At 39.9% G+C, this 20,999-nt stretch overlaps 1 protein-coding gene across 1 annotated transcript in view; it reads left to right on the plus strand.

The window, feature by feature from the left end:
- The window catches only part of IQCK (IQ motif containing K), a 158,533-nt gene that overhangs the window by 717 nt on the left and 136,817 nt on the right, over window positions 1–20,999 (plus strand). The window contains exons 2-4 of the mRNA XM_054575482.1: window positions 4,882–4,946; window positions 6,552–6,681; window positions 8,250–8,347. Coding sequence (XP_054431457.1) covers window positions 4,882–4,946; window positions 6,552–6,681; window positions 8,250–8,347 — 293 coding nt within the window. The remainder of the gene's footprint in view (window positions 1–4,881; window positions 4,947–6,551; window positions 6,682–8,249; window positions 8,348–20,999) is intronic.

The following is a 20,999-nucleotide window of genomic DNA, read 5'->3' on the forward strand; positions in this document are numbered from 1 at the left end:
AAGCATGTTCTAGAGACAGAGTTGGGTCTTAATCCCTCTCCTAACCATTCCTTAAGGCCCCAAACGGATTCTCACCATCTTTTGTGGTCCCACACATACATACCCTCGGTCATGAGGCCCTATAAAAAATACTCCATGTACGTTGGGCAAGTTATTTTATCTTGTTACTCACTCTGTAAAGGGAGTATAATGATGGCACCTGTTTTATGGTGTTGGGAGAGTGCACCCGAATGGTTGCAGAAAGTACTTAGCATGCTTCCCGATTTACAGCAAAAACTCAGTAAATGTTAGCTTTTAAGAAGTAATGAGACTCAGTGTTTATTTTTCCTCTCCTAGGCTGTAAGCTCTTTAAGGTCAAGAACTTAAGATATTTTATTCTTGTAGCTGCCATCATTACTTCAGCTGTCTGAAACAGCACTGTCCAGTAGAACTTTCCAATGCGGTAGCCACTAGCCACATGTGGTTATTAAGCAATTGAAATATGGTTAGTACAACTTGGGAACTGAGTTTGTTATTTTACTTAATTTATACAGCTTCCAGTGGCTACTATAATGGATAATACAGGTCAGCAAATATTTGTTGAATGGAGGAAAAGGATAAATGCACCAGTATATGGGTCCAGGCAGAAGGAGAGAGAGGGTGATGAGTTGAGAGAATTGGAAATACCGAGGGGGAAGAGAATAGTGGACTCAGAGTTGACAGATGCCCTCATAGGCCATCCATTTCAACTTCCATCCAATGCTCAAATTTATTTTCCGAGTATTACATTGCAGTATATCCAGAAAAATCCGTTTCATCTTTTTGTAACTTGTATCCATTGGTCCTTACCTCCTTGATGCTATGACCCAATATGCTAATCACTCTACCATTAAAAAATACAGTCAGATATTTGAAAGTTGTTACTGTGACTGTCCTTTCACAATAAAGGACAGTCCTTTCACTCAGAGCTTTCAATTCTCTAGGCAAATAGCTCTTCATAGCTAGTGGTGTTTTGGTAGGGAAGCTACTCAACCTCATCTGTAAGAGAGGAATAATCTTTGTACCTACCTCACATGGTTGTTGTGAAGACATCGAATAAGATCGTATATGCAGAGGTGCTCAGCAATGTGCTCGGCATTTAGAAGTGCTCAATAAATGTGTGTTATTGTTGAAAAAGAAACATGCCCTGCATTGTGTTTTAGAAGTATGGCATTTATTTTGGTCAAACAGACCTGTAGGGAGAAAGCAAAGACATAGGGTTTTGGTGCCCTCTGAGAAGCGAGTGAATTGATGTCACTTTGGGAGTGGTAGAATTACAACACGAAGTTAATGAAGTCAAGATGTTGAGTTAGTCTTGACCAGTGTGGCTCAGTTGGTTGGGTGTTGTTCTGCAAAGCGAGGGGTGGCTGGTTCTATTCCCTGTCAGGGCACATGTCTGGGTTGCAGGTTCAATCCCTGGTCGGGGCACATATGAAAGGCAACCAGTCAGTGTTTCTATCTCATGTTGATGTGTTCTCCCTCTCTTTCTCCGTCCCTTCCCCTCTACAAATAAGTAAGTGAAATCTTAAAAAAAAAAAAAAAAAGATGGTGAGTTATACACACTGGCTCATTAATGATTATTACTAACCTAGATGAGTAAGTCCAATTTCTTTCTTTTTTATCCTCACCTGAGGATATGTTTTTATGGTTTTTAGAGAGAGAGAGAGAGAGAAAGAGAGAGAGACATTAATGTGACATAGAAACATCTATCGTTTACCTTCCTTACATGCCCCATCATGGATCAAACCCACAGCTTAGGTATGTGCTGCAACCCAGAATCAAACCTACAGCGGTTTGGTGTACAGGATGATGCTCTAACCAACTGAGCCACCTGGCCAGGGTGAATAAGCCCAATTTCTTAAAACAAACATTCTAAGAAATGCAATGTTCTATAACAAACATAATGAATAAATTCAGTTTCTCACAACAAACGTAAAAAATAGGCTTTGAGATAATCCTATCTTCAAGGTTAAGTATTACACACTTAAAAAGCAAATTCTCACAGCAAACAGATGGGTAAGAAACTCAGTCACAGGGAGATGAGATACAGAATAGGTAAATATCTAACTTAAACAAGACATATAAGCTACCTGACTAGTGCTCTTGTCAGGGGCACAGGGCAGGAAAACCTTATGATAACTTATTTGTAAATGTGCATTGTTTTTTTCAGCTTTCCAGTGACAACTCAGGCTTTGTATTCTCAAAACCACTTTTATTAGTATCAGTAAATACCTACAAAGAGTACATTGACTAACTAAATGTGGCACATAATATATGTAGCAGCCTCAAAAGATGTCCAAGATTCAACACCTAGTGGTTCCTTGCACATAGCGGGCTCTCAGTAAATATGAATGAATAGTTAAGTAGATCAAGGGTCAAAAGTAACTTGCTGTACTGTTTTGTTCATTTATTCATTCATTTAACAAGTATTCTGTGGGAATATGATAGTGAGCACAAACAAACCTAGGTAATTCCATCAAAAATTCACAGTCTATTAGAGGAGATTAATTTTTACAAATTTCAAATAAGGGTAAAACTAATACGAAGAAAAAAGACAACATGGTAAGGTCCTATACTTGGATTACTTGACCTAGTCTAGGAGATCTAAAGTAAATAAATGTATTTATGTATTACATATATTATGTTAGTAAATGTTTTGAAAAGATTAGGTTGGATCTTTGCCAAATTCAACAATTGCTATTGGTTGTAAGGGCATTATGCATGACTTACACTCTCTACATAAGACATCTTTGTATTATTTGGAATTTTCTCACTATAAGCTTTTGTAATTGGACAAAGCTATAATTGCATATATCAAATTCAGATAAATACAGGGTCCTGCAGAAGTAACACGTGCCTGAGTGTGGTTGGTAGGGTAATAATATGGGTGTAATAATTTATAGTTTTAATTTGAATATTTCACCTAAAATGTCATATGGTATACTTGAGTGAAACATTGTTATTCTACAGAATTACATGCTTATGATTTTGCAATAAAAGATTTTGTGATAAAAAAAGGGACATTATTTGTGCCAGACCCTGTAGTTTTCACACTGTATTGGTGATTCTCAACAGGATGGGGGAAGAAACCTGAAATTACATGATTGAGAGGTGGGGAAGATGGTAGAGCTAGAACTATTGTGATGGACAGAATTCTCAGATGGCTTGGCCCTCAAAGTTCCCACTCCCTAGTACACTCACCTCCCAGTTTAGTCAATAAATCACTAATCTAGGCATTGTTGTCAAGAGAAAAATTAAGTCTGTAATCAGCTGACGTTAAATTAGAGATCATTTTAGGTGGACCTGACCAAACCAGGTGAGCATTTAAATTGGAAAGATTGAACCAAAAGACATTCCTGCTTGCTTTCAATGAGCAAATAACCATGTGTGAACTACCTTGTGACAAGGGCCTGAGAGCAGCCTCTAGGAGTTTAGGGCAGTCCTCACCAACAACCAAAAAGGAAATGGGGACTTCAGACCCCCAACCACAAGAAACTGGATACTGCCACAACCACTGAGCTTGCAGATGACCCCAGCCCTCAGATAAGAACACAGCCATGGCTAACCTTGGTTAGCCTGATGAGACCTGACCTACAGGAACTGAGATAATAAATTTGTGTTGTTTTAAGTAAGTTTGTGGTAATTTGTTGCACGGCAATAGAAAATGAATATGACTAGTATTGGAAATCAAAATTGCTTATCACCTGCAGCCTGGCATACTTGTCCCCAACCTGATACCTAGGAATTAAAAAAACATTTTTGTTTAGAAATATTCTTTCTGATAAGGAACTAGCTAACAAAATACAACTTGTGTCCAGTACAACTGTAGTCCATCGATACCCTCTTGCCCAAAAGTTTTGTTTTCCCTCATCAATTCAAAGTCACCATGCATTTGCCTTTAAAACACGGACCTTTCCAGAAATATTTTTATCAGTTTTTCCTTTAAGGGTGTAACTAATATGGCCGTGAGCATTTTCTGTCCCTCTCTCAGCAATGCTTGTTATCCTGCAGAACTTGTATGGAATGTTCTTTGCATTAAGCCCTCCAACAAATTGACTGTAATTAGTCTTGAAACCTGGTAATTGTACTCCACCTCACTGCATTTTATAATCACCTGGAGAACTTTAAAAATACTGAGTCCCGGGCTCTTGCCCCAGACTTATCAAATCAAAATTTCTTGGATTGGGCCTAGACATGGATAGTTTCAAAAAACTCCCAGGTTGTTCTAACGTGCCGCCAGGATAGGAAACTACAGGAGCTTCCAGCAGGACTTCTCCAATTTTAATGTGTTTACAAATACAAGTCACGTGCTGATTTAGGTTCTGCAGGTATGGGCCAGGGCCTGAGATGTCAGATTTCTGGCTCCCCAAGGATGATGCTGGGGCTGGTTCGGGGGCCATACTTTGAGAAGCAAGGGTTTATGGGCATGCTTTTCAGTCATGTACCCCAAACTAGTAGTTTTACCAGTGACTGCTTGAGATGGCTCTCTTCCCTCTGTCTCTGATTTTGCCCTGCCCTCATGCTTTCCTCCTTTTCTGTCTCCTTTCTTCCCTGTGTGCCATGTTCTTCCCTTAGGCACTCTCATTCTCTTGTAGGGAGCAAAATCTAAAGTTTGTACCCTCTTGGGGAAAGTCGAACTCATACATAAAGCCTGGACTCTTCACACGAGTGAGCAATTTACGTCTTATTCATTGTAAATAAGGTAGTTCACATTAATTATTAACCTGTAATGGCCAGTTATTTTTCATTTCTATAAACCACCAACCAAAATAAAATTTAAGAGTGTTTATTTAGAGGAAAGAAGATTACATCATAATCTGCAGTGAACTATGGAAGTGAAGATTTTTCCCCCGTCCCTTTTAGAGCATGAAGCTGAGCTGCCTCCCTTTCCAGAGGAATACAAAATCAAACCAGAAGCTGTGATTACTGTGAGTATTGCCCCACCTAAACCTAAGTTAAAAGCTTTTAAATAAGAACAGCACTGATAGCTGGTGAATGTCACACAGGGTCATAAATTAGGAAAGGCACTGAAACCAGAAATGTTTCCAGAATCAGAAATGTAGGACCAGTCCTATCTTTATAACTAACAGTGTGATTTAAAGGGTATCTCATAACCTCTTTAAGCCTCAGTTTCCACATCTGTTAAATGGATCAGATAATCCTTGACCAATTCACAGTGCCTCTCTGGGGCTCAGATGAGATACTGGATGATCTCATTTGATCCTTGGGGACAGTTGCAGATAGAGCAGATTTCCCCATGCTTGCCCAAATGGGTGAGAAGAAAACTATTAAGAGAAGAGAGGCCCTCCAACAGTCTTCTTGGAGTAAAATAAGAACCTAATGGAATTTAAAATAAGGCAGACTGAGGGATGAAGGGACTTTAGCAGGGTCACAGGGATGGGATCAAAATCTAAGGCTAGCTTTCCGGTATGTTACTGCAGCTACTACTGTTAGAGAATCTTGGGTCTAAGAACGGTCTTGGCCTATATTATTCTTTTTTTTCATAGCATCCTGTTCTTGCTTTATGGATGCAATGTTTTCTCAAATTTCTCTGCGGGTACTAATCATAATTCCCTTCCCTGAATTATTTGTGCTTCTTCCAGGGTCAGTTGTTCTCTGTAGATCTTGATCTTTGTCATTTATACTGTTGATGCTCCTTATCTGTGTGGAAAGCTTTGACTGTGTATTCAGTATTTAAAATGGGTGCCTGAGTGGCTTTTTCTACATAGCTGGTGTGGTTTTCTTCTACTATTGTACCTATAGATTTGTTTTCTGGATGGATCTATCCTATGAATAGAAACACCAACTGGGAGCTCTAGGGAGTGACTGATCACTGGAAAACTTTTCTTCAGGGTCCACAGGCAGGGAACCTCCAAATCAATGGTGGATTTTTTTTTTTTTTCTTTTGACCACCAACATGGCACCCTGTGTAGTTACTTATACTCCTTCCAAGGCTATTTGTTTAATTTGTTTACAGAAGAGTCACTGCAAGAAGAGCTGGATAGAAAGGGCTGCCGTGAGCATAGCTTTATGTGTATAGAAGAGGGCAGAAGCAGGAGGAAGGAAAATGTGGTCGGCAGGCCAGTGAAGCCCCAGCCAGATTTTCACTTAACCCTTCTTGTTTATTATCATTCCCTTTTCATTCTCACCCTCTGAGGAATTGAACCCTTGAGCATTGAAGCCCTTTGGAATTCTGGTGGGAAGATGGACTCCCATCTTCTGGTGTAGTTTCCTACTATAGATTCTGGGCTGCCATTTCCCCCCTCTCTTACCTGATGAGAAGCTCATCCCTGGTTCATTTGGAAATGTTTGCAAATCTCTCCTTCACTGATAGTCCCCATATTCTATATTGGGGAGTTATTCTTTGTTTGTCACAGGAGGGAAGAGAGACAAAGACTTGTGCGCAATATGCCTCCTTGAATCTAAAGTCTGATGCAGAATTTTATTCCTGTTTTAAGTTATAAAAGAAAATGCAATTATTTAAACTATTTATAGGAATGTATTCTTTACTCCACGCCCTCCCCCCCTACCAGGTTTCACCAATGGAAGAAATAGTTTTTCATGGCTTCAATACAGAACATCTTTATTCAGTTCCTCATTTGACCGTGGATTCACATATACCTTACACTCAAGTTAAATTGGAAGCAGTTGATCCAAAAACATGTAAGTAAGGAACATTTCATCTTTCATACTTTGGGGTTTGTAACATTTCAAAACCACAGAGTAGGGGTTGGGGTGGACAGAGAGACCTCAGGGAGGCTGCATAAAGAATATGTTCGTGTTTTAAATTTAATTTTTAAAAGAAGTAGCCTTTATTCCACTGATTTATCTTTAAGGTTGAAATAGAATAATAATGATAAATAACATGCATATTCTGATTCTGCATTAAATACAAAGGGGCAAAAATGTAGAAAGTAAAAGAAAATACACTGCTGCCCTGCTTTGTGAGTTCAAGCCAGAAATGTAGGCTTTCTAGGCCTTCCTGCCTAAACCTCAGTTCCTCCAGTCCTCTCTGAAGCCAGGCTTCTCCTATTGGTTTGTTCCCGTCTGCTACTGTGCTTTGGGCCTTGGCATCCAGTGATATCGTTACTGTGGCCCTGAGGCACTCTCCATTGTACCCCCACTCCGTTCTTCTCTAACTTCAGTTCCTACCCCAGTCCCTCGGCTCATTTTCCTTCAGCCACACTGGCCTTGCTGTGCATCTGGCCCTGTAGCACCCGGTCCATATCCTCATTGGACTACAGAGGTGCAAATGTACCTTAAGTTTCTTTAGTAATATAGCACAGCCCAACTCAGCAATCTCGAGTAACATTTAAGATCATGTTATTTTATGCACAGTTTTTTTGTTTGTTTTTTGTTGTTGTTCAGAAGCAAATGTTTCTCTCAGATTAACTTGTCTGGCCATGTGAGCCCTGAGAAAGAGACACTACTAAGAAGGGCTTCCGGTAGCCTACTGGAATCAGATTAAACAAACAAACAAACAAACAAACAAACAAACAAAAACAGTCTAGCAGCCATTTCTGCACAGGAGCCTCTCATGCAAACTGCTCTTCAGGGAGAAGTCTGCACTGAACTGCCTGCCTGCACTGTGTTTCTGTCATCTGAGCCAGGCCCTATAAAGGAGTTCTTGGAACCCTATTTCAGCCAATAGGACTAAGGCTCTCCCCGTTCAGTAGGAGCTATGCAGCTATATCCCACCCCATCAACATCTTCATCAAACAAAGTGGCTTCATTCTGAGCAGTCAGGACAGTGCCTTTAGGACCAATCAAAAGGCAAGAATTCGGAGTCTTCAATTGCGTGAGGACAGACCAATCAGGGACCAGGATTTGGGACTTCTGTTTATATAAGCCCCTCTGGTTCTAAGAGCACACTTTGCCTTTCCACAAAAGACTGAAGACTGAGTTTCCCCAGCTGAAATGAAACACCAAAGATGTCTCACCAGAGCAGAGTGGAGCAGATCAGTGCAGCACAAATGAGACTGACACAGAGCAGGGCACAGCAGAACAGAGCTGTCTAGCTATAGAGGGGCCTGCCTCCACGGCTACCTGACAGCCATGCTGTTTTCACAGCTGTACTGTATCACAATCGAGCTCTTTTGCACTGAATAAAGTTTCCTTCTTCACAGCACCCCAAATTGGGAATTCTGTTGGTGTTGAATTGATGCCAAGACTTTGACCTCCAACTGACAGCCATTTGGGATTTTTAGTGGGAATCTTTTTGTTTGTTTTAGGTTCCCCCAAGGAATATTTAGAAACATTCATCTTTCCAATTTTGCTTCCTGGAATAGCTAGCCTGCTTCACCAGGCAAAGAAAGAAAAATGTTTTGAGGTTGGTGGTTTTATTTCTTCTAAATGCTCAATGATTCATTTTTATCAGATGGTAGATCATTATCTCAGTACAATCAAGTGGTTGTTCTCAAAATGATCCCTTGGAGAAGGGAAGTCTGTTTGGGGTCACTTACTCAGCTCCAGCCAGGGCACATAGTTGGATGTACACATGCACTGCCATCTCTCTGGCCACGCAGGTTCCACAGGGTAATCTGCCAAGTCTCTTGGACATGTACCTACTGTTTGTTACATACATGGATTAAAGTGCTCCTTACCTTTTTTCCCACTCTGAATTGACCTGCCCACCTCTGCCCTCTCCCTACTCCTCCTCATGACAAATGCCATGCATGTAACTTGCTTCATGGAGACCTGCACACAGTAAGTGCTTAGTACATACTAGTCATTATTACACTGCAGTCAGTGTGAGTTGAGTTTTGATCATGGCACTGCCCCAGATAAAAATTCTTTCAGACTCCCTTTTTTCTACAGTTTACAGGATACTTTGGATATGTTCCCTGCACAGTTTTGAATACTAGAATTTTGGGTGGCCCACATGAAAAGAATAAAATAACAATATTTAATACTGATCAAAGCACTTTGATAAGTGTCTTAACAGCCATTTCATTTATTCCTCACAACAGCCTTATAAGGTTCCTTCTGTTGTTTTCATCTACATTTTGCAGATGAGAAAAGAGAGGTTCAGAAGGTAATCAAGGGGAACTGGCAGACCTAGGATTCAAATCCAGATTAGATGATTCAAACTGATACTAAGAAAATGGCAGTAACTACAGTACAAATCCAAATCAGTTTGACATGGCTCAGGGTCTTTAAAGCATTTGCAGTTAATGGTGTCACCCACTTAGTTGCCCTTCAACTCAGAATTTCTGAGAACTGGATACTGCCCTGATGGTACTTTTACAAACTGAGGAGCCAATGCTCCTGTAGTGCTCTAAAAGAAGTACTTAGTTTTGAGACACAGCTGAATTCAAAGGGACCCACAATCCCACCTCATCCTCCTGACTTACTGATACAGACCAGTTGTCCTGATTGAACCAGGAAAGACCACAATGATCAGATCCTCGTTTTTATTAACAGCAGAGTATGCTCTGCTAAAGGGGACTATAAACAGAAAAAGCTAGTACAACAAATATCAGTGATTCAGGTACTGACTGCTCCTCTTTCACCTGTGATTTGACTACTGCTGTAATAATAGTAATAGTATGAGTGGTCAGAGAAGCTGTCTCATTGATTAGTTGCCCACTGAGTTGGGACTGGTTAAATCATCTCATTTTCCCCTTACAACAACCCTCTAAGCCAAATCCCCTTTTACATCAACTCCCTTTTATATAGGAGGCCCTGAAACTCAGAAAAGTTCAACATTACATATGGTTACCCATCTAGTAAGCCATGAAACACATCTTCAACTAAGGACCTAGAGCCTGGGCTTTCATCCCTCCCCCAAAAAATGGGCGTTGGAGGCTGTCCTCTAAATAGGTCCAGAAAATACTGATTTTTTTTTTTTTCATTCATAGCTATTTTCTGGAGAACAAATCACAACTTGCCTTAGGTTGTAAAGTCTAACTGTTTTTAAAGCTTATGTATTTTTCACTTACCCATTTGGCTTCCTCTGACAAATTAATTCCTGTCCCCTACTCATAATTAACCTTCCTCCCCCATGTAGTGCTAAAGAGGTGCAGGTGTGACCAGGTGGAATGGTAGTGGGGCTGGAGGCCAGAGAGCAGAGCCCTCAGCCTGGCCTGTAATTGTCAGGTGGCCTTGTCTCTGGATTTAGGACCTGCTGTTAAATAAGGGAGACCTCACAATTCACATTTCAGTGATAGATCTTTTGTTTTAATCTTGCTGTTGGCCAAAGTATATTCAGTGTGCTCTTCCTTTTATTGGACTGCACAAAGGATGGAATGTAATGGGTAAAAAATGAAATGAGCCTTTGTTTTAATATGTGTAAAAAATATTTGAAAAGAGATTAAGTCGCCCAAGCAAACATTTATAAATACTACCATGTGCTGATCACAGAGTAGGCCCTGGGGCACAGAAAGAACAAGACATGGCCCTATCCTCAAGAAAATATACTTGTAGTGAAGCCTACAGTAGCTGAAAGATAGAAGTGAAGGTTGTTTTTATTTTTCTCCTCTTTATATCTGTTCTTTTTTGTTCCTCTGAAGAGTAGACGTGGAGAAATGACAGGTGGATTTGGTGCTGAGAATTCACTTCTAAACCATAGGGCAGCTATTTCAATGGTGCAGCCTTTATTTGAATTTATTCAGCTATGATTCTAATTTATGTCTCTTCAAAGGGCACAAAAATCAGCTAAAAGGGCAATAATTAAGATTTCACATTGAGGGCTGTGTATCTAATTTCTGCCCATAAATAATTTTGTAACAAGGGGGTTAGAAAAAGGTTCAGCCCCCAGGCAATTATGAAATGCTTTCAGAGAATCAGAAAAATTTCTATTTGTTCCCACGCAGCAATTTTTTCACTGATATGTCTCCTAAAGCAAGGGACATAAAGGAAAGAATAAACAAGTGGGACCTCATCAAAATAAGAAGCTTCTGCATGGCTAAAGAAAAAAATCAGCAAAATGAAAAGGGAGCCAACCCTATGGGAAAATATATTCGCTAATGATACATCAGATAGAGGTTTGATCTCCAAGATATGTAAAGAACTCACTCGACTCCACTCCAAGCAGACAAACGATCCAATCAAAAAACGGGCAAAGGACCTGGGCAGACGCTTTTCCAAGGAGGAGATACAGAGGGCCCAGAGGCATTAGAAAGGATGCTCAGCATCACTAGCCATCAGAGAAATGCAGATCAAAACCACCATGAGGTACCACCTCACACCGGTCAGAATGGCCGTCATAAACAGATCAACACACAACAGGTGCTGGAAAGGCTGTGGAGAAAAGGGAACCCTAGTCCACTGTTGGTGGGAATGCAGACTGGTGTAGCCACTGTGGAAAGCAGTGTGGAATTTCCTCAAAAAGCTGAAAATGGAACTTCCTTTCGATCCAGTGATTCCCCTGCTGGGACTGTACCCTAAGAACAGCAAAACGCCAATACAAAAGAACCTATGCACCCCAATGTTCATAGCAGCACAATTGACAATAGCCAAGTGTTGGAAGCAACCTAAATGCCCATCAGTAGATGATTAGATTAAAAAATTATGGTACATATACACAATGGAATACTACACAGCAGAAAGAAGAAAAGAACTACTAAACTTCGCGACAGCATGGGTGGAACTGGAGAACATTATGCTAAGCGAAATAAGCCAGGGAGCGAAAGACAAATACCATATGATCTCACCTATAAGTGGAACCTAACCAACAGTACAAAGATGCAAGGAAAATAAGACCAGCAACACTAAAAGGAAAAGAAATCAACAGAGACAAGAGGGAAGGAGGCGGGTGGGGGGAGGCGGGGAGGGCGGGGAAAAGGAAGAGAAGGGGAAAGTCAAGGAACATATAGCAAGGACTCATGGACGAAACCAAAGGGGAAGAGCTGAGGGAGGGAAGGAGGGAGGGGCCAAGGGAAAGTGGTGGGGGGTAGGCAGAGACAAATGTATCTGAAAAAATAAATTTAAAAAAAAAGTTTATAAAAAGAAATAAAGACAAATGTTATTAACGATAACTCCCAGAACAGTGCCTAGCACACAGTAGGTGCTAACAAATACATATCAAATGAATATGTTTCACTACCGCCACCATCCCCACCAGTGCCATTATGACACTGTGGAAGCAGTATACCATAGTGGCTAGTAGCATGGAGCCTAAGGCATGGACTTAGATTTGAATCTGAATTCTAATACTAACAATGTAACCTTGTGTAAGTTACTTAACTGCAGTTTCCTTATCTGCAAAGTGAAGACAAAATTTGTACCTATCTGATGGAGTTACTGTGAGGATGAACTAATAAATATAAATTGTTTATGAAAAAAAAGAAAAATTTCTATTTGTATTGGAGATTAATGAGGCATCCTTGTATCAACTCTTACTTCATCTTTGACATGAGCTGCCTGTGGGAATAAATGAAAATGTTCTGAGCATCAGATGCTGCAGAGTACTCAAATAGAGCATTGAAGTTTAAATGTTATAATGAATGATCAAGGAAAGCAGAAAATGTGGCTCATTCAAACTGTCAAACTTGTAAGAATTGATAAAGTTTAAAGGCAGCCACGCACACTGGAGTTCAAAATTGACCACTTGCACAGTGCCCTAAATGGTCTGTGAGCCTCAGTTTCTTCACCTATTAAAGGGATGACAGAGGTGCTTATATTACTGGGAGGGATGAGGGGATGTATTTATAATGTTGCTCATGGTGTCATGGGATGTAAGTGTCTTAAAACTCGTCCCTTCAGGCTTGACCAGGAAGCTCAGTATTTTGGATGCTACAAATAGGCAAAGTGGATGAATTACCATTAAGTTTTTACATTTCCTGGCTTATGATTTCTTAATTAAATCTGATTCCCCCCATTCTATACTCTCCCACCCCCATCCCACCCTCACCCCACCCTGTCACATAGTCTTATGGGTGGTTTTTGAAGGCTTAAAATTATATTACTGCCATCTCAATATTTGTCAGACCCAAGTGGCACTCCTGTTATCCATATCTGCACAACAGATTTGCATTTCTCAATTCAACTGTTCCTCATATCCTGTTATTGGGACTAGATGCTTAAACTGAATGATAACTGGCCTCCAGCCAGAAATATATAACTGGAGCACTCTCATCTGTCACCATAACTGACTGGCATAACAAATGGCTCTTAAACAGCAGCATCATTCATTGTTTAATGTGACTGTTTAAATTATTTCTTGAAAGTGCTTATATTAGGTTGCTAAAGAATAAGTGCTGATTTGTATTTGCCCTTTTAGTCATTTTATCTTGCTTTCCTTATTTTTTGTTGTATGACGTAGCCCTGGTAGTACATAGTAGTACATAGGATTACATCCAACAAATATTTGTTGGATGAATGAGTGAATATGGTTCTCCTTAAAGGTCAGGGTCTGCTTTCAAGGTAGCAGTTAAGTTACAGGAATACTTGGCAGTTTGCCATGGTGATTACACATAGAGGCTGCCCAGGTATGTTGGAGCTAGAGTAGAGAAAGGAGCAAATCTTCTAGGATTGAAGGAGCCTCCTAGCCTTCTAGCAAGAGGCTAGAATTCAAGAATAGTAGTTTCTAGCACTTTTAGAGCCTTTACACTGTATCACACACTGTTCTAAGCACATTACCTCCAGGAACTCATTTAATCATCCCAGCAATCCTCTGATGTGGGTGCCGTTATTGCCATCTTACAGATGAGGGCTGTGGAGCACCAAGGTTAAACAATGAACTCAAATGTGCAACAAAGTGGCAGGAAACAAGATTCAAACCAAGCAGTCTGGTTCCTGAGTCTAGAAGTTTGATCATTAGACCATGTTGCCAGTTTGTCTAAGGGCTTGCCAAAAGCAGAGGCCACATTCTTATCAGAAAGATGGGTCTGGAGGCTGTGGAGGAAAGGAGTGAGAAGCTAGGCAGTTCTGGGGCAGCCACCCAGGCCATGCCTTCATGCAGGTTGCATGGGAGAGAGTCCATTAAGATTGTCCTGTAAGCACCATGACATCCCCAAAAGCTAATGGTATGAAGCAGAGAGAGATGGCAAGAGGCAACACCTAATTACTGTGCCATAGAGCACTTGGCCAATTACGCGCATGCCTCGGGCGGGGCCGGGGGGGGGGGTGTGGAGGGGGTGGGGGGGTGCGCGCGCACCTGTGTCTGCACACATAAATGAAGCAGTCTATGGTGCATGGTCCAGTGGTTCAGACACTGGCTTCCAGAATCAGACAGATTTTACTTCCAACCCAACTCTGCCTTGGACAAGCTGTGCAAGCTGGACGATTTTTATTTTGTTTCGTTAATAACCTGATTCTTTTTTATGTTCATTTTAATATTATGAATTTTACTCCATTTAGTTTCATAAAGATCCTAACAAATAGTTTGCTTATCATTAGATATTTAAATATCATAAATGCTCAGAATAAAATTCTGTATTCCTTAATTTTTAGGGAGGTCCCAACTGGGAGACTGTACCTTCTACATGTGATTTCCATGAGTAATCTCAGCCTTATCATTAAAAGGAGATCTTGAACATTTCATCATATGAAATTAGCAAGTGAAATAAATTTATTTAACTCTTTCTCAGGTGGATGTTTTCAACTTGTGTGTAAAAATTCATAAAGAAGATTTAAGTGGCATGTGTATGGCATTTAAGTGACCATCTGTAAATAAAGTCAGTGGATCTTTCACTTTTGCTGTGAAATTAGCTGGGTGCTAGCAGTGTTTTGTATTTTGTTAAACAAATACACTTTGTGACAGATAAAAAATTGAAAATGATTATGTTGTACAAATAGCTGATGGACATGTATAAGTGGGCCAACTATAGATTTTTGTACAGGCTTTTTTTATGTTTATACTGATTTATGAAACATACATACAGCTCTTTTAAAATTTCCTTAATGACTCAGGACAGCCAAATTTAGTGACCTACTCCAGGGACAAAAAGGAAAGGAGGCCAGGAGCAGAGTGAGTAAATGAGATGGGAAGTGAGTTGGCAAAGTTGCTGTGCAGCAGCAATATCACATAGGCCAGTGAAGAGTGTGGGTTTTATTTTAAGAACTGTGGGAAATCATCAGAGCAGTTGTTCTCCACCCCATTGGACCCAGTGCCCTCTTCTCTTCACACTTTATAATGCTCTTCTTACTATCATAAAATGAAAAGTTGAGATGACATTTCGTATTTACCAGTTACATAATTTGCTGTGTTATATAATAAACTATGTGAAAGCTTTGTGACTGTGTAATAAACTATGTGAACGCCTTGTGACTTAAAACAACAGTATTTATTATTTCTGTGGGCTGACTGGGCTGCTCATCTGTTGGTCTCACCTTGACTCACTCACGTGGCTTCGTTCAGCTGGTGACCGGGCAGGATTGGTAGGTCCAGGCTGGCCTCATTCACAAGTCTGGGACCTTGGTGCTGGCTCTTGACTGAGGCACTTCAGTTCTCCTCCACATGTCTCTAATCCTGCATTAGGCCAGACCTGCTCCTTCACATCCTGGTGGTTTCAGGGCAGCTTTTCAAGAAGGCAAAGGCAGCAGTGCAAGGCTTGGGCTCCAGAACCCCAAAAGCATCACTTATACAAACATTTATTTGGTCAAAACAACTCAAAAGGTCACCAACTCACAAAGCAACTCATAAGCAGGTGAGTTATAGACCCCCATCTAGAGAAAGTAGCAAAGTCAAATTGCAGAGAGGGGCCACTATTGTAATAATCTTTCCATACAATCACTTCAAAAATATATATAATGGTCATTTATATTTTATTGGAAAACAACATAAAAGAGAAATAGCACAAAAATCATTTATATTGTTAGTGATATGTATTTCCTTTTCTAAAGCTCAAGTAAAACTACACTGTAAGACATGAAGCAGTCATTTGCTTGCACCTATGCACAGAATCACCATGAGCACAACAGCTACAAATGCAGATTGAATCATGTGTGTTGTTTCAGTCACTCAGATACTGTAACTGATACTGTCAATGGTGATCTGATTTTATGAAATGGCGGGAAACTCAGGCTCTGAATAAAACAAAGTACAGTTTGTCTCTTTATCTACGTGGTAGTTGCTTTTCTGGAAAAATCAATATATATTAAAACCATGCAAAAAGACCTTGTGTTTATGTGTTAAATGGAGCTAGGTTATTGGCTCTGGTCATTAGAAAGAAGTTTTTTACCTAGTAAATATCCAGTGGGATATTTGAAAATATTTACACTGCAGGACAGTATTTTATTGTGCATTACTATCCTGCCCATTCAGGGTATAGAATAGCCGGTTCAGAAGTCTAAAATGCAGCCCTGGCTGGTGTGGCTCAGTGGATTGAACACCTGGCTGCAAACCAAAGGGTCGCCGGTTAGATTCCCAGTTAAAGCACTTGCCTGGGTTGAGGGCCAGATCTCCTGTAGGGGGCGTGTGAGAGGCAACCACACATTGATGTATCTCTCCCTCTCTTTCTCCCTTCTCCTCTCTCTGAAAAGAAGTAAAAGCGTAAAAAGAAAAAGGTCCAAAATGCATCCACAGAACTGTGTTCCTTCTGGATTTTGTAAGGCAGAATCTGTTTCTTTGCCTTTGCCACCAGTTTTCCTTGGCTTATGGCCTCTTTTATCTTCACAGTCAGCAGTAGTATCATTTCCACCTCTGCTTCCATTGTCACATCCCTTCTCTGACTCTGGCCCTCCTGCCTCCCTTTTAAGGACCCTTGGATCTACCTGGATATTTTCCCCATCTCAGTACCCTTAATTACCACACCTGCAATGTTCCTTTGCCATATAAGGTGACATATTCACAGGCCCTGGGAATTAAAGACATGGACATCTTTAAGGTCAATTACTAAACCTACTATACAGAATATGAAAACTATCTTAAGGGAAAAGCATTCAAGGGGCTGTGAGGCCAGGTAAGTAATGAAATAAGCCTGGAATAACAATAAAGGGACACCACGAAGTGCTGGCAACCATGCCACTAAAGCTTGTGCGGTTCAGGTGGGAGCTGCTATGTTTCTCATTTCCTACTGATTGTCACCATGCAGCAAAGTGGGCTCAGTGTGGCCATGTCATCTGAGTTTTCAGTAGAAGCTCCCAATCCAGATTTTACCATGCACTGTCCCAATCCATTTTCTATATTTTTAACTTTTATTTATTGATTTGAGAGAGAGAGAGAAATCCATTTGTTATTCCACTTATTTATGCATTCATTAGTTGCTTCTTGTATGTGCCTTGACCAGGAATCATACCTACAACATTAGCATATCAGGGTGATACTCTAACCAATGTAGCTATCCAGCCAGGTCCAATTCATTTTTTAAAAGGTTGGGGGGCTGGGTGGAAAAGGTGAATGAATTAAGAAAAAAATACTCATAGGCACAGAAGACAGTATAGTGATTACCAGAAGGAAAGAGAGAGGTCGGGAGAGGAAGGAGAGGGTAAAGGGGGGATAAATGGTGATGGAAGGAGACTTGACTTGGGTGGTGAACACTCAATACAATATATAGATGATGTATTATAGAACTGTACATTGAAACCTACGTAATTTTATTAGTTACCCCAATAAACTGAATGAAAATGAATAAAATGTAAAAATAATAAAAGACTGTTGACAGTTAATTTAAAAAAAAGAGTAAACACAGCATGTTAACACATTTGTGAGCTAGATCCCATCAACTAGTGATCTCTGATTTGTATTATTCTGTGAATCCCTGGTCTCTCTGTCTTAGCCATTTGCCATCTGTCCACCTGCCTTGAGCCCATCAGGACAACCTGAAGTCTCCCTATAGCACATCCTTGGGAAAACAACTACAGTAGTTCCCCCATGTGATTTTAGTTACCTATGGTCAACAGCTGTCCAAAAATATTAAATAGAAAATTTCAGAAATAAGCATTTCATAGGTTTTAAATTGTGTGCCATTTTAAGTAGCTGTCCTGCCAGGTTATGAAATAGGGCTCAGAGTAAAGGGCTGTTTGTAGGAAACTACCATTATCAGTTACCATCTGAATGATTAATTAATGGTGATTAATGCTGATCATTTGTAGAATAATATTCCAGGCATAATATTGTGATCTCATTTAATTATCACAGTAACCCTTTGAATGGGTGACTTTATTGTCCCCATTTTGTGGATGAGGAAAATGAGGCCCAAAAACACCCAAAGTCACATGGCCACTAAGAGGAAGGGCCACGGTTTGAAACAAGATATCTGTCTACAGAGCCTGGCACTCAGTCGTGCTGTGTCAACAAGGCTGTTAGTGTTGAAAGTATTTTCCTTTTGAGACTCTTGGAATTGCTGTCAGATCCAGTTTGTAAACCATGCAAAAAAAAAAACAAACAACAAAAAAAAAACCTTATTATAACTTTGTAGTCATGTTTCTTTTTCTTTCTAACAAAAGCAGCATTGATTATTTCATTTCCAAACTTGGCTAGGAGTTGCTTTTGTTTCTGAAAATCAAAGTCATTCTCAAAAGACAAGGCTTTGAAAAGAAAGTCAGCAAGCTCTGATCTGAGTGTGACCTCATGGACTGTCTTACAAAATAATGGGCAGTAGCTTCATGACAGGAATTTCCTTCTCTGCTCTGAGGCTTTGTCCTCTTGCTTTCGGGTGCATGGCTTTGTGCCAGGTGTCTGTAGTAGCTGTCTTGACTGACCCAGCTAAATAGGGAGAACATTACCATTTGGTCATGGATTACATTTTAGTTATTATACATGGCATTAGTAACTTTTTAATATAAAACAAGCTACCTCAAAAGTTAGTGACTTAAAACAACAATTAGTTTAGCTTGTTGTTCTATATGACACCAGTTTGGACAGGGCTCACCTGGGAGGTTCTTTTTAGGTTCATTCATGTTGTCTGTGATCAGGTACCAGGGAGGCTGGGTGCTGGCTGGGTGAGGATGGCCTGAGCTGAAATGGCCCTCAGCTCTATGCTACTTGGTTTCTTAACCTCTGCCAGATTAACCCTGGATTGTTTACATGGTAGGCTTGCGGGAATTCCAGTGGACATCCTGAAGGCCTCTTGAGCCTGGTACATTGTTACTTTCACTACACTGTGTCCACTAAAGCAAGTCAAGAGGCCAGCTCAGATTCAGGGAGTTAGGAAATAGACTATATCTCTTAATGGGAAGAGCTATAAAGTCACATTGCAAAGGGTGTGGAGTGAAAGGTGGAGAATAGTGGTCCTTTTGCAATTTATCTCATACACTGTATTAGAAACAATATGGATTTGGCAGTAGGTGGCAGGTTTGACTTCTGGCTTCAGTCAGTGACTTCAGGGAAGTTACTTGTCTGCGACTCTTTCCAAATTTGTAAACAACAGGCAGGATTATTGAGAGGAACAAATGAGATAATGGGGATAGGAAACTAGCTCTGGAGTCCAATCTGGTTAAATTTTTTGTTCTTCCATTTACTAGTAAGTGACTTTGGGCAAGGTAGTTAGTCTTTCTGTGCCCTGTTTTCTAATCTATAAAATAGGAAAAATAACAATAATAATCTATATAATATGTAGCTGTTACAAGGATAAACGAGTGAAGTAAAAATTTGAAAGACTGCCAGGCTGGTGTGGCTCAGTGGATTGAGCACCAGCCTGCAAACCAAAGGGTCACTGATTCAGTTCCCAGTCAGGACACATGCCTGGGTTGTCAGCCAGGTTCCCCGGTGAGGGGCCGTTCCAAAGGCAACCACACATTGATGTTTCTTCCCTCTCTTTCTCCCTCCCTTCCCCTCTAAAAATAAATAAATAAATAAAAACTTGTTAAAAGATTTGAAAGACTGGCACATGAAAGCACTCATTATGTATTAACCATTGTTAACACTGTTAACATTTTGCTTGGAAAATAGCAAGCCTATAAAAGGAGTGTTATTCCCCACAGCCACTTCTGAGTGACCAGTTGTTGCTTGGATGAATAGAAGGTGGTGCATCTTAACACGGAACTCTTTCATGAAATTACACATGGCCAAGGATAGACTTTCCACATCATTCCAAAATTCTAGTGCCTTAAAAAAATATATATATATTTGTAAAAATCTAAATATATCTCTTAGAAATAATGGTGAGTTTAATAACGAGCTAACAGGAAAATTAAGAAGACAATCCCATTCACAATTGCTTCAAAAAGAATAAAATACCTAGGAATAAACCTAACTAAGAATGTAAGATCTGTACATGAAAAATTATAAGACACCGAAGAAAGAAATTAAAGATGATACAAATAAGTGGAAGCACATACTATATTCATAGGTGGGAAGAATTAACATCATTAAAATGTCCATAACTACCCAAAACAATCTACAGATTCAACACACTTCCTATCAAGATTCCAACAATGTATTTCACAGAACTAAAACAATATTTCAAAAATTTATATGGAACCACATAAGACCCCGCATAGCAACAGTGACCCTGACAAAGAAGAACAAAGTTGGAGGAATCGCGCTACCTAATATCAAACTATACTTTAAGTTCATAGTAATCAGAACAGCATGTTACTGGCATAAAAAACAGACACATAGATCAATGGAACAGAATAGAGAGCCCAGAAATAAACCCACAACTTTATAATGAATTAATATTCGACAGAGGAAGCAAGCACATGCATGGGGTAAAGATAGTATATTCAACAAATGGTGTTGGGAAAATTGGACAGATAATGTGCAGAGAAATTAAACTAGACCACTAAACAGAAGACAAAATTCAAAATGGATCAGACTTAAATATTAGTCAAAACCATAAAAATCCAAGAAGAAAACATAGGCAGCAAAATTTCAGATATTGCTTATAGCAATTTTTTATCGGATATATCTCCTCAAGCAAGAGCAACAATAAAAAAATAAACAAATGGGACTACGTCAAACTAAAGAGCACAGCACAGCAAAGGAGACCATCAACAAATAAAAAGACAAGCCATGGAATGAAAGAACATTGGCCAATATATCTGACATGGGGTTAGTATCCAAAATTTATAAGAATTTACAAAACTCAACACCAAAAAACAAACAATCCAATCAGAATATGGGCAAAGGTCCTGAAAAGACACTTCTCCAAAGA

This window comes from Pteronotus mesoamericanus, unplaced genomic scaffold, assembly GCF_021234165.1.
Source record: "Pteronotus mesoamericanus isolate MK-2021 breed Mesoamerican mustached bat unplaced genomic scaffold, CSHL_Meso_final contig_301, whole genome shotgun sequence".
Classification (NCBI taxonomy): domain Eukaryota; kingdom Metazoa; phylum Chordata; class Mammalia; order Chiroptera; family Mormoopidae; genus Pteronotus; species Pteronotus mesoamericanus.